At 54.1% G+C, this 13,311-nt stretch overlaps 1 protein-coding gene across 1 annotated transcript; it reads left to right on the forward strand.

The window, feature by feature from the left end:
* Positions 1-3,022: 3,022 nt before the first annotated feature.
* NEURL3 (neuralized E3 ubiquitin protein ligase 3) lies at positions 3,023-10,217 on the forward strand. The gene is made up of 4 exons (XM_055400810.2): positions 3,023-3,083; positions 6,420-6,905; positions 8,063-8,134; positions 9,038-10,217. The coding sequence occupies exons 1-4, from the start codon at positions 3,056-3,058 to the stop codon at positions 9,244-9,246; spliced, it is 795 nt and encodes a 264-aa protein (XP_055256785.1). The 5' UTR covers positions 3,023-3,055; the 3' UTR covers positions 9,247-10,217.
* Positions 10,218-13,311: the final 3,094 nt, after the last annotated feature.

A 13,311-nucleotide genomic window follows, 5' to 3' on the forward strand; every position in this document is an offset into this window, starting at 1 on the left:
ACTACAGTGGTTTGCCATTCCCCCCTCCAGTGGACCACGTTTTGTCAGAACTCTGCACAATGGCCCATTCGTCTTGGGTGGCCCTGCATGGCATGTCTCACAGCTTCACCAAGGAACGCAAGCCCCTTTGCCAGGAGAAGGTTGTGATACATGAAGGGGCCAGTCAATGCCTTCCTGAAACAAATATTTACGACAGCCTTGTGGCCAGGCAGGTGTCCTGGAGGGAAGGGTGCAGTCTCCATCGTGGGGTGGCCTCCACTTCACACTCAGGCAGCCAGTGAGCAACTATTCACAAGTCCCTACTAGGGTCAGTGAGATGGGGAAGGTCGCTAGTAGCAACTGAGTGCTCAGAGGGGCCGTGGCCTGGGGGAGGGCCGTGGCGGCTGTGCCGCATGGCGGATAAGGCACCCACCCTCCAGCCAGACAGCTGGGGCCACGCCCTGGCCTTTCACTTCTGATTCTGAACAAGTTGCTTCACCTTCTTGTGCCTCGGTTTCCCCATTTGTAAAATGAGAATGATTACCATAAGTAGAATCTTTTCAAGAAGTTGCCATGAGAATTAGCAAGTTAATACAGTACTGGACTTAGAACAGTAGTGCTTGTTATTAATAAATAAATAAACTGGAGGTGGGACTTCCCTGGTGGTTCAGTGGTTAAGAATCTGCCCGCCAGTGCAGGGGACATGGGTTCGATCTCTGGTCCAGGAAGATTTCACATGCCGCGGGGCAACGAAGCCCGTGCCACAACTATCAAGCCTGTGCTCTAGAGCTCCAGCTCTGCAACAGAAGAAGCCCCGCAGCGAGAAGCCCGAGCACTGCAACAAAGATTGGCCCGCGCTCGCCGCAACTCGAGAAAGCCAACTCACAGCACAAAGACCCATCGCAGCCAAAGACTAAAATCAAAACAATAAAAATTACTCAAACAAAGAACCTGGGGAATGTGTGATGGGAAGGAAGGCCTCAGCACCCCAGGCCCCGGATTTGAATTCTCAGAACGCCCACCCCACCGAGGTCCTGAAGATGAGGCCATACTACCTCAGCCTGCTGGCACTGGGCAGCCTAACGTCCACAGCCTCTCCGGTAATTTTCCAGATGGGCTGACGCTCAAGTTCTGATTTCCCTGATAAGATACCATAACTATCTCCTTTACAGGAATGTGGTTTATCAAAAAGGTGCTCTTGGCTCCAGCTCACCCAAGGCAAACAGCCAGCTCACCAGTGGGGTCAGGGTGGGGGTGGGGGGGAAAGGTGGCCTCTGACTCCAGCCCTAAGCCAGGATCCCTCCAACTCGGCCAGCAGGACCACTGGCCACGGACTCACTATGATTGCTCCTGACTTCTCACCAGTTTGTCTTTGACCTTAAAGACAGTTTCTAGAGAGCTTGGCAGGGGGCTTGGTGTGGAACAGATGGTCCAGAGTCGCAGCAACACCTTCTGAAGTCAACCGAGGCCAAGCAGCTGTCACCAGGACCAAAACCAGGGCACACTGGGGCTGGCAGGGACCCACAGACCAGTGCATCCTGGTTTCCCGTTCCACACACGGGGACACAAAGGCCTGGGGAGAGAAAGAGGAAAATCTATCATAGGAGACAGAACCAGGGTCACCAAACGCCCGCCCTTTCCCCTCCTCACCCCCAGTCAAACTGCCCAGGCAACAGCACCACTGTCCCCAGGGAAGTGCATGGGCACATCCACCCCTTCGGCTGAGTTCCAAGTAGTCAATGATCGGAGGGCTTGCCTGGTGGTCCGGGGGCTAAGACTCCAAGTTTCCAACTCAGGGGGCCTGGGTTCACTCCCGGTCAGTGAATTAGATCCCACATGCTGCAACCAAGACCCAGGCAGCCAAATAAATAAATATTGAAAACAAAACCAAAGCAGGGTAGCAATTGCTGATGGCCTTGGTCGAGGGTCTGGGGAGGGCCTTAGCCTGGAGGTTAAGGGCCAGGATACCCACAAGCCTCCAAACTCACCTAGGGCCTGTCACCTACAGTGGGGTCTACAGAACCGCCTTGTTAGAAAGGCTGAATCCCACACCTGCCCTGAGCTTCTGACTCAATCTGCATCTTAATAAGATCCCCAGCAGGTTCATGTGTTGCGATCTGAAAGTACTAGGTTAGAGCAAGTCACTTTCCCTGCCACCAGCCTCAGTTTCTCTAACAGGAACGAAAGGGGCAAAAGATCTCTGACACCTCTTGCCATCACTAACACCCTGGGAGCTTGGCCTTGGGCATGACCCCCTGCGGGACTCTCTGTGTTCCAAGGGGGAGTCTGGGCAGTGGAATTCTAGCTCCAGCAAGGCTGGGGCATAATCAACACTCCTGCTTGGCCCTTCTCCTCTCAGCCAGAGACCCGGGCCCAGGGCAGATTCGCAGGTCCTGGAATGCAGTTAATTCAATTCAGCCCACTCCACCAACACTGATTAAGCGCCTCCCATATACTGGGGTCAGTAGCAGTGAATCTGTCTCTACCCTGGGCTGTACATTAGAATCAGCTGTGGCGCTTGTACTTTTATTATTTTGGTTTTTGTTTATTTTACTCTTTTTTTTTGCCTCACTGAACGGCATGTGGGATCTTAGTTCTCTCACCAGGGATCAAACCTGTGTCTCCTGCAGTGGAAGCACAGAGTCTTAACCACTGGACCTGGGGGTGCTTTTAAACAAGGCCGATGCTGGGCTCCACCCCAGGCCACTGGAATTAAGGTCTCTGGGGGCAGGTCTGTGTACAGGTATTCATTAACATGACTCAGGCAGCGATAATGCACAGCTGGTTGATCGCAACTGGTCAGAAGTAAAGACAGAAGGCTCCTCCACATCTGACCTCAGCCATCTCCCGAGTCCCCACTTCCTCCGGGCCAGTCAGTTGCAGCAGGCCTGTTGCAAACCGGAAGTCACCAGGAAATTCCCTGGATATTGTAACTCGTGACTGCAATCTCTAATTAATCATCAACGCTGTAATATGATCCTGGCCCCATGACAAGGGGACCTGCTGAATATCTTTGGGAAACCTGTCCCCTGGCCTTCTTCAAACCCAGGAACCCATACCTGAGGAGCCCAGGCGGATGGGGGCCCAGATCTGCTCTCAGGCTGGTAAGTGCGAGCCCTGAGCTTTGTGCCTGGACCAGAAGTACAAGAAACAGAGGGGTGCTCTGTGTTTTCTGGGGTGGAAGACTCAGGAGATAGAGGTATAGTCATTGTAAATATTGTTCAGAAGGAGTTTCTGATCCAGGCCGGGCTGCCCTAGGCAGTGAGCTGTAATGAGGCTGGGAGGTAATGAAAACTTCCTTCCTCTGCAAGAACCCAATAGAGGCCAAGAAACTCGGGCCACAATCCCTGCAGTGATGCAAAGACCCTTAGACCCATTTGCCATTCAGATCCTGTTGTGCAGAGAGAAGACTGGCTGGGATGGGAAAGAGGGTAGAGTTTAGGGGGCCTGGTGAAAGACCAGGGTCCCAGCTCTGCCTTCACAGAGCTGTGGGGACCTTTCCTGCCCAGTCACTTCTCCCTGGAGGCTCAGTTTCCTCATCCCCAGGCTGGGGGCCAATGCCCGCATCCTGCCAGAAGCACAGACCACAGGGTCACCAGGCTCAATGGTTCTCTGCTGGTCTCACCTGAGGTCACAACTTTGCCTTAGCGTGTGGGGCGGGGGTTGGAGAGCTGGGTCTCCTGCGACTAGAAATCTGGCCCACGCAGCCCTGCTCCCAGAGCCCGGACTCTGCTCCTACCCAGGCAGAAGGACCCACAGCCCTTGACTCCGTGGTAACCATGGTAACCTAGGGTTCCCGGGCCCCTGAATCAAGGGGCGGGGCAGGGCCACGCCGCCGCTGCCAGTGCTGCAGCAGCAACTTGTGTTTGGATTTCCAGGCAGTGCTGCTGCCATGAAGCAGGCAGCGCAGGAGTGCAGGGTGAGGAGCTGGGCCAGGGCTCCCTGACTTCCAGCTGCACAACCACCTCCCTGAGCTCAGTTTCCTCCGAGTGCTTCCCTGGGGGGTGGCCAGGAGTCTGTAAGGCACTTGATAGGTGCCAGGAGAGGCCTGGTGACTGGACAGATATTGAGGATGAAGATGAAGATCTGGGGAGGTCCTCACTGAGCCTGCTCATCTAGATTCCAAGAGCCTTGCTGCAGATTCTCTGACTGGAATCCGCCTGTCCAGAGGGCAGGCCATCCAAAAGGCCATGACTATGTTCCCTGCTCCCCAGCCACCCAGGGGGCCCTTGTTGCCAAGCCGGTGCACAGTGTGGGGCTGGGGGAGGCAGGTGGAGTAGTTGGGGAGGGTCCCCCATGGGCAACTCTGCCTCAGGAGCCTCAGGATGCTGCCTGAAAGTGGGCTGATGAGAATAGCCACCTGCAGGCATAAAGTGCTCAGAACTCCCTGCCCAGCTGGCTACGGACAAGCCTACTTGGACAGCCACACTTGGCCAGTGCCTACCTCTGCCTCACCCCAACCCAGGAGCAGGTTGGACTGGGTCACTTGGGTCAAAGAATGGGAGAAGCCCTGCCAGCCAGCCTTGGAGAAGGGGGTACTATCCAGGGCCAGCCCCAAACTCAGGCACAGAGCCCCGTGCAAAGCAGAGGAAGGGGCCCCGCGGGCAGATGCAGTTCTGCCAGACTGGTGGTACACGGGTGGCTGTCGTTGCCACTCAACCTTGGCCCTCTTCCGTGAACAACTAACACAGCCATACAGGACCTCACATGTGGAAAGGCTGACCCCCAAGGAGCCCTGTGTGTCTTGCGAGGACCACACTCAGGCCACTGCTGAGACAGTGAGCGGAGCCCGGGCGGGCAGCTGGGAGAAGCGGCACAGTCCACTGGGCCCTGGTGTCCTGAGCGCCACTGTGACCCCTCCCGGCCTCCCTCCTCTGACTGGTGACATGAGGACAGAGCTCCCACGGGCCACTGGGAAACTCCCAAGACAGGGGTAAGCTTTGCAGACTGTCAAATTCTGTAGAGGACGAGGTCTGCTTCTCCTAGGGTCCCCAGGGCCCCCTGCCCTGCTGAGGGACTCACGCACCCAGCAATCCCACCAGTCGCTTCTTTGGCTCCTGCCCCACTGCTCCCAGAGCCAGTGGAGGTCAGAGATGGACTCGCTGTGACCTTGAGGGTGTGCCTTGTGCCTGACGAAACCAAGCCTCCCCTCCTGGTGCCTGGTTGACACCTTGCAGGCATAAGAGTGTCAGGAGGCAGGGATTGAATGTGTGCCCTCTGTATTGACTGGAAGCGTGGCGTCTTAACCGCTGCACCACCAGGGAAGTTCCCTGGCTCAAGTTTTGAGTGAATTCATCTCTTTATATTTTCAGCCTCCTTCCTCCAACCCAGATAAAGCAGGGTCAGGAGGGGAGGGGGAGAGAGCTAAGGCCTGGGGAGCTGGCTAAGCGCCCTTCTTGGGGCAGGAAGCTCCACCAGCTTCCTTCAGGCCTCTGGGACTGAGAGGAAAGGCTGCCCAGCAAGGAACTTTCCCGTCCCAGCTGCCAAGTGGAGGCAAGTCAGGAAGTGCCCTGCTTTCAAAGCTTACCCAGGCCTTGGCTGGGCTCAGCCCACAATTCTGGGACCCCTTCTCCAGGTCTCACACCCTCACTGAGTTGGGCGTTCCCAGCCTCCTTCTTTCTCTCCCAGGACGAGAGAAGCCACCCTCCCTGGGGGTCAGTGACGCCGGTTCTCTGTGGCAAAGCCAGAAAGTCACACAAGCAGCCGGGAAAGCTCAGCCGCCCCCACCCCCCTGCAGAATTAGAGCCGATCACAAACAGCATGCCAGCCCATCTCCTCTCAGCCTGTTTCTAGCTACAGACAGGCTACACATGTGTGAACATGTGAATGATACACATGTAAATGTATGTGTCAAACAAAAGCAGGGTCATCTGCTGACCGTCCTAAAACCTGCTCTCTTTAGTTAATGGCAAAAACAACCGTCACCAGGCATCCATAACTGGTACTGTCAACAGTTCCTTTAATTTTTACAACATCCCTAAGGGAGGGAGGGCTTCCCGGGTGGCTCCAAGTGGTAAAGAATCTGCCTGCAATGCGGGAGACCAGGAATGGATCCCTGGGTTGGGAAGATCCCCTGGAGGAAGGCATGGCAACCCAACTCCAGTATTCTTGCGTGGAAAATTCCATGGACAGAGGAGCCTGGCAGGCTACAGTCCATAGCTCTCAAAGAGTCGGACAGGACTCTGACTAAGCAGCAGCAAGGGAGGGACACTGAGGCTTGGCAAGAATCAGGAGAGAACTATGATCCCAGACAGGCAGAGCGGGTTCTCCACTGGTTCTAAGAAGGTCTCTGGAGTGGGGATGGGGGGCGAGCGGGGACAGTGGCCCCAGGGACATGGGTTGGTGGCTATGCCCGCCCCCCTGGTGGGGAGGGCTCCAGGCGGCCGGCAGCCCAGCCGGTGTGTCCGGCGACCTGCACTGACGCCCCGCCCCCGCCGCAGACGCCCAGGCTCCCCGAGAGGCGCTCCGCTTCCACGCCCAGGCGGTGGGCGCCCAGGTGCGCCTGGATGCGCGGCGGAGCACCGCGTGCCGGCGCGCCACGTTCCACGACGGCATCGTCTTCAGCCAGCGGCCGGTGCGGCCCGGAGAGCGCGTGGCGCTGCGCCTGCTGCGGCGCGAGCGCGGCTGGCTGGGCGGCCTCCGCGTGGGCTTCACGCGCCTGGACCCCGCGCGCGTGCCCGCGCCCAGCCTGCCGCCCTTCCTGTGCCCGGACCTGGAGCGGCGGGGTCAGACCTGGGCGGCCATGCTGCCTGACGGCTGCGCCATCCCCGGGGACGTGGTGCGCTTCTGGGTGGACCGCGGGGGCCGGATCTTCGCCCGGGTCAACTCGGGGCCCCGGCTGCTGCTGCGCGACGGCGTGCTCGTGGGCGCCCCGCTCTGGGCCGTGATGGACGTGTACGGGACCACCAAGGCCATCGAGCTGCTAGGTGAGGCCCGGGGTGGGGACCCAGGCACCGTCCCTGGGCACGGGGGCGGGGGAGGTGGCGGCTCCGGTGGCACCTCACCCGCGGAGAGTCGGGGAGAACTGATGTTTCTTTCATACGGAGTTTCTCCGTCAGCTTCTGTCGGGGTATGAAGATGTTCGCTGGGGACCAGACCCAGTCATAGGGAGGGCAACCGTGTTTCGAAGAACGAGAAGGCACGCCCAGCGCCCCAAACATACGTTAGAGCAGCGGTCCCTAGCCTTTTCGGCACCAGGGACCAGTTTCGTGGGAGACGGCTTTTCCACAGAAGGAGGGGTAAGGGAAATGGTTTCGGGATGATTCAAGCACATTACATTTCTTGTGCACTTTATTTCTATTATTATTCCATCAGTTCCACCTCAGATCATCAGGCAACAGATCCCGGAGGTAGGGGACCCCTTTGTTAGAGGGCTGGTCTCATTTACAAAAAAATATATTCGGGGCGGGCTGGGTTTTGCAGTCAAAGTAGGAGTTTGCTGCTGACAGGGGTGGCAACAAAGGGAAGATAAGTGTGCGAGTTAGAGGTGGGCAAGAGGGCAGCCTGGTGGGGGCAAAGGTGAGATGTTCAGGCACCCAGTGGGGAAGTGAAGACCACCTGAAAGGGGCGTGGATTCCAGAGGCGCGAGGATATGCGGAAGACTGGTAAACAGAAGTGCTGGCATACCTGGGCAGTGTTCCAGGGACCTGCACAAGCATTCCAGTCCCCCCAGCGTGTTTGCTTTTCAAATTGCTTGTCACCGCTGCTCGAGCCTCACCCCTGGGAGCCTGACTCGGTGGCCCGGAGGGGCCCAGACACCTGTTTTCCCACCGCCTGGGGGATTCTGTTGCACATCCGGTTTGGGGGCGGTGACTGATGCTGAAGATCTCTGCTCAGGCAGTGGCAGGAGGGCAGACAGGAGCTGTCTGAGGTAAGTGTGGATTAGGATGACAAAGCTGCAGGTCCACAAATTCTCTGCTGGGTCCCACTGGGAAAGGGCTGGCCAGGACAGGGCTGGAGCCCCGGCTTGGAGCTGCAGTACTGCAGTCCAGAGAAGAAGGCAGGTGGACGCTGCTATGGAGGCGGGTTGAATGGAAACACCCTGACTGCTTTCCCAGGGCCTGACTTTCCCTTTCTGCCTTAGATCCTACAGCCAACAGCTTCTCCACAACCACACCGAGGGGCCTCAGTGATGAGGCTCTGCCCGGGCCCAAAGGTGAGTGGCTTCCCTGAGCGCCAGGGACTCCCCAGGGCTCCAGAGCTAGGGAAGCTGGGCGAGGCCCCAGCCCTGGGAACTCAGTTACGTCTTCCCAAGTGCCATCAAGTCTCCCACAGGCTCTAGGCCAAAAAAGCTTGGCTCTGCCACTGGAAACCTAAAAATCATGTAACAGTTCTGCCTTCTAGAACATTGGCTGGCTTCATAAGTTACCGGGCACACTCATGAACAGATGTTATTTTCTCCGCCTGCTTTGAAAAGAACAATCCCTGTTCGTAGTAAGAAAAAATACTTTGCCAAGCAGAAATAAAATACATATTCAAGGATAAAAAAGGAAGTGAAAGAAAACCACACCTCCCAGACTTCACATTGCCTGTTAGGTAGATTTCCTCCCGGTATTTTGTAATCATATATATATATATATATATTGGCGGGAGTGGAGAGGGTGTTTCTCAGGCAGCACTTGTGGTAAAGAACCTGCCTGCCAATGCAGGAGATGTTAGACACGTGCGTTTGATCCCTGGGTTGGAAAGACCCCCTGGAGGAGGGCATGGCTACCCACTCCAGTGTTCTTGACTGGAGAGTCCCATGGACTGAGGAGCCTGGCAGGCTACAGTCCAGGGGGTCTCAGAGTCAGACACCGCTGAAGTGACTGAGCACAGCACACCATACATGGGGAGTTACCTGTGCTGTGTTTTCCTTTTTTCTAAATTGGAGTCTTATGCTGTGCATGTGTGTACAGTTTTCTTCCCAGCCTTTTTCACTGATTGCATTGTGAGCATTTTCTTACGAGGTCATATTCTTCATGCACCGACCACATGCTTCTCTGTCCTGTGGTGATATAAGTGGGCTGCCCCCTCGTGGCCCCCTAGCACCCCTGACCTGTGTTGTCCCCTTTCCCAGCCCTAGCAGGAGAAGAGTGTGCCATCTGCTTCCACCAGGTTGCCAACACCTGCCTTGTCCCCTGCGGCCACACACACTTCTGCAGCTCCTGTGCCTGGAGGGTCTTCAGGGACACGGCCAGATGCCCTATGTGTCGCTGGGAGATCAAGGCAGTGGCTCCGGCTTGGGACCCTCTTGTTCTGGGTGCTGGAGAGGGCCTCCTGGTATAGGTGCAGAGCTCTGAGCCCGGCCCCTGCCGACGGAGGAGGTGCAGCTCTGCCATCTTTCTGGAGAAGAGTCAGCAATGCTGGTCAGCAGCAGGTGTGACAGAGAGACGGTTCAAGGTCACAGTGGCTCTACCCCTCCTCAGCAGGTTGGGGCCAGAGAAGCCAGGAGATACCCCTTTCTGCCCACACCGGAAGTACCTCCCTGGCTGGAGAAGGTGGCTAGCAATGTGACAGCCAGCATCTCGCCCCTCTGCTTAGTCCCAGGTTCATTACTACGTGCCAAGGCTTTTAACTAGCCATGGGGTTCAGCCACCATGGACCTAGCAACCCGCAGTACACCTAAGTCCCAGGAGTTCCAAGAACCCACCTGTGTCAGTGAGAAGGGCCTTTGTGTAGAGAGGGGGCGGCCTGACCCCTGGTTTTATGACTGAGGAAGTTAAGGTATATGCACGTGTCTGGTGAAGCCTTGCCCACCCAGGGTATTGAGGAGCCTGGACCAGAAGAAGGGAGCAGCTGGGTGGAATTTTTTTTAATAGAAGTATAGTTGATGTACAATATTGTATAAGTTAGATGTACTGTTTAGTCATGATTTTTAAAGGTTATACTCCATCTGTCATTATTATAAGACTATTGGTGATATTCCCCTCTTGTACAATGTATCCTTGTAGCTTATTTTGTATCTAGTGGTTTGTACCTCTCAATCCCCTACCACTAAGTTGCCTCTCCCCTGTTCCCTCTCCCCACTAGTAACCCCACATTTTGGTGTGCTCATGAGCGGAGGGGAGCTCAGGGCCTTTCTACTTCATTATCTTGGCCTCTCTCTATCTGGTAGAATGTTCACAGTCTGTAGGGAAGCCAGGTCACTTCTACAAGTCCTCTGTAGGACTTCCCTGGTCATCCAGTGGTTAAGAATCTGCCTGCCAATGCAGGGGACACCAGTTTGATCCCTGGTCTGGGAACTAAGATCCCACATGCCGTGGAACCACCAAGCCCTTGGATTGCAACTACTGAGCCCACATGTTCTAGAACCCATGAACCACAACTGCTGAAGCCCATGCACCTTAGAGCCCGTGCTCCACACAAGGGAAGCCACCGCAACAAGAAGCCTCTGTACCGCAGCTAGAGAGTAGCCCCAACTCACGGCAAAAAGAGAAAGCCCGCTTGCAGCAACCAAGAGCCCGTGTGCTGCAACAAAACCCAGCACAGCCATAAATAAATACGTACAGATAAATAGAAATTAATTAATTTAAAACAAGTCCTCTCTAAAGGGGATCAGCAGCCAGCTGCCCCACCTTCTTTGCCCGGCAGTCATGAGATGCCAGCAAAATTGTGCGTCTGAAGGCAAGCGGACCCTTCAGAGCGCACGTTGGCGTCGTGCTTATCGCCTTGCAGTTTCTGAAACAGCAAAATAAAGTTTGTCTCGCATGAGTGATTTCGTAACGTGTGTATCCCCTTTGTTGCCATCAGCAGGAATGAGCAGGGCTGGGAGCTGGTCAGGATGCAGGGGCGTGGGGCCATGCCTTCCTGTCCCTCCCAGGCACACCCTGGGTTTGCAGAGAGAGGGGCCTGGGCTCAGGCCTGCAGACTCTGTTCTGCTGAGCAGGTGAACAGGATGCGCCTACAGATCCAGCCTTAAAGTTACAACCAGGCCCTGCCCTTGCCACCTTTGACTTGTGAGGAATTCCTGGAGTCTCTGCTCCTGAGTATAGCGGTGACTTGACCTGGGGACCCCAATCAGCAGGTGTCTGTGGTGGGGACAGGTGGGGAGGACAAGCTGTACCTGTTACATTGCTGGCATTCCTGCTTTGTGACTGCTGTGAAAGAGCACTAAAAGGGAGCTGGACCTATATGACGTCCCAAGTTATGGTGAGGGGCACCTCCGCAGGCCATGTCCCCATGCTGTGGGCAGCCACAGGGTCAGGACTTTGGGTGTGGAAAGTGAAATGTTAGCCGCTCAGTCCTGTGCAACTCTTTGCGACCCCATAGACTGTAGCCTGCCAGGCTCCTCTGTCTGTGGAATTCTCCAGGCAAGAATACTGGAGTGGGTTTCCATTCCCTTCTCCAGAGGATCTTCCTGATCTGGGTCTCCCTAGTTGTAGGCAGGTTCTTTACCATCTGAGCCACCAGGGAAGCTCGGGTGTGGTGACCCCTGGAATAGCTTCCGTTCTGGAGTAGGATCCCCTCTCTGCTGCCCTGGAGTTGTTCTGATGGAGTTGTTCTGACCTTGGTCATGTGACTTGGACATCTGGGAACCTCAGTTTCTTCATCTGTAACATGGAAATAAGATAACTTTGTTTGTTGATATGTTGTTAGGATAATGGGTATGAATGAAACTTGTAGCTTAGAGGAAGTACTCAGAATATGGCAACTTTCTTTCTCTGGAAAAGGCATCTCCCAGGGGAAGCAGCCAGAGGTGGGCTGGCAGTCAGGGTACTGGGTATGAATTTTGACGGCTCACTGACTTTTACCGAAGGCCCTTGTGTCACCCCAGTTCTACACTTCTCATACTTACTCAGTTCAGTCGCTCAGTCGTGTCTGACTCTTTGCGACCCCACGAACCGCAGCACGCCAGGCCTCCCTGTCCATCACCAACTCCCAGAGTCTACCCAAACCCATGTCCATCGAGTCAATGATGCCATCCAACCATCTCATCCTCTGTTGTCCCCTTTTCCTCCTGCCTTCAGTCTTTCCCAGCATCAGGGTCTTTTCCAGTGAGTCAACTCTTCGCATGAGGTGGCCAAAGTATTGGAGTTTCAGCTTCAGCATCAGTCCTTCCAATGAACACCCAGGACTGATCTCCTTTAGGATGGACTGGGTGGATCTCCTTGCAGTTCAAGGGACTCTCAAGAGTCTTCTTCAACACCACAGTTAAAAAACATCAATTCTCCTGCGCTCAGCCTTCTTTATAGTCTAACTCTCACATCCATACGTGACCACTGGAGAAACCATAGCCATGACTAGACGGACCTTTGTTGACAAAGTAATGTCTCTGCTTTTTAATATGCTGTCTAGGTTGGTCATAACTTTCCTTCCAAGGAGTAAGTGTCTTTTAATTTCATGGCTGCAGTCACTATCTGCAGTGATTTTGGAGCCCCCCAAAATAAAGTCAGCCACTGTGTGCAGTGTTTCTTACTCCGTGTAAAACCACTAAACTTTGGGCATATCTCTGAGACATAAGGGAGCAACCAGGAGACACCTCACCCACTGGATCCTTATTCTGTGTAAATCCTTTGATCTAGTTATTTATAAACCAAAAGTAAATGTTTCCTTAAACTAGGTTTAAGACATTATTCTTGTTCATCATAAAAGACAGATTTGGTTTCTTCTGCTCAGGCGTAGCTATATTAGTATCAGATAAACTAGAATTTAAGGGAAAAAAAAGATTAAAGGGGATAAAGAGAGAAGCCAACTAGAGATTATCGTACTAAGTGAAGTCAGAAAGAGAAAGACAAATGCCGTGTGATATCACTTATATATGGAACCTAAAATACAACACAAGTGCGCCTATCTGTGAAACAGACACAGAGTGGAGAGCAGACTCGTGGTTGCTGAGGGGTGGGGGAGGGGGGAGGAGGAGGAGGTCGGGTTCGCAGATGTAAGCGTTTGTGTTAGATAGATAAACAGCAAGGCCCCACGGTAGAGTGCAGAGAGCTGAGTTCAATATCCTGTGATAAACCACAGTGGAAAGCAATATTTCGTTGTAGAGTAGGGTCAGATTCTTAAAAGAGAATGTGTGTATATAAATACACATATACGTATAATGGAATCATTTTGTTGTACAGCAGTAATTAACACAACATTGTAAATCAACTAATACTTCAATTTACAAAATTTAATTCATGATTAAAAAAGAATTATTCATAATAGCACCAAAGTGGAAGCAATCCAAATGTCCATCAGCTGATGAATGGACAAATGTGGTCTGTCCACACAATGAGATGCTTTTTGACAATAAAAAAAGGAATGAAGTGCTGATTCATGCTACTACCTGGATGAAGCCTGAAAACACGCTAAGAGTGGGAAGCCAGTCACAAACGGCCACATATCGCATGATTTTATTCATATGAA

Source organism: Moschus berezovskii, chromosome 11, assembly GCF_049115385.1.
Source record: "Moschus berezovskii isolate FMDL1 chromosome 11, NW_MosBer_1.0, whole genome shotgun sequence".
In the NCBI taxonomy this organism is placed as follows: Eukaryota; Metazoa; Chordata; class Mammalia; order Artiodactyla; family Moschidae; genus Moschus; species Moschus berezovskii.

What these genes read in the sequence shown, in the direction of transcription:
- NEURL3 (XM_055400810.2), top strand. Translation starts at nt 3,056, where the DNA reads ATGGGGGCCCAGATCTGCTCTCAGGCTG. An exon ending in CCAGATCTGCTCTCAGGCTG is followed by an intron (nt 3,084 to 6,419) that starts GTAAGTGCGAGC and finishes CCCCCGCCGCAG; the next exon opens with ACGCCCAGGCTCCCCGAGAG. An exon ending in GGCTCTGCCCGGGCCCAAAG is followed by an intron (nt 8,135 to 9,037) that starts GTGAGTGGCTTC and finishes CCCCTTTCCCAG; the next exon opens with CCCTAGCAGGAGAAGAGTGT.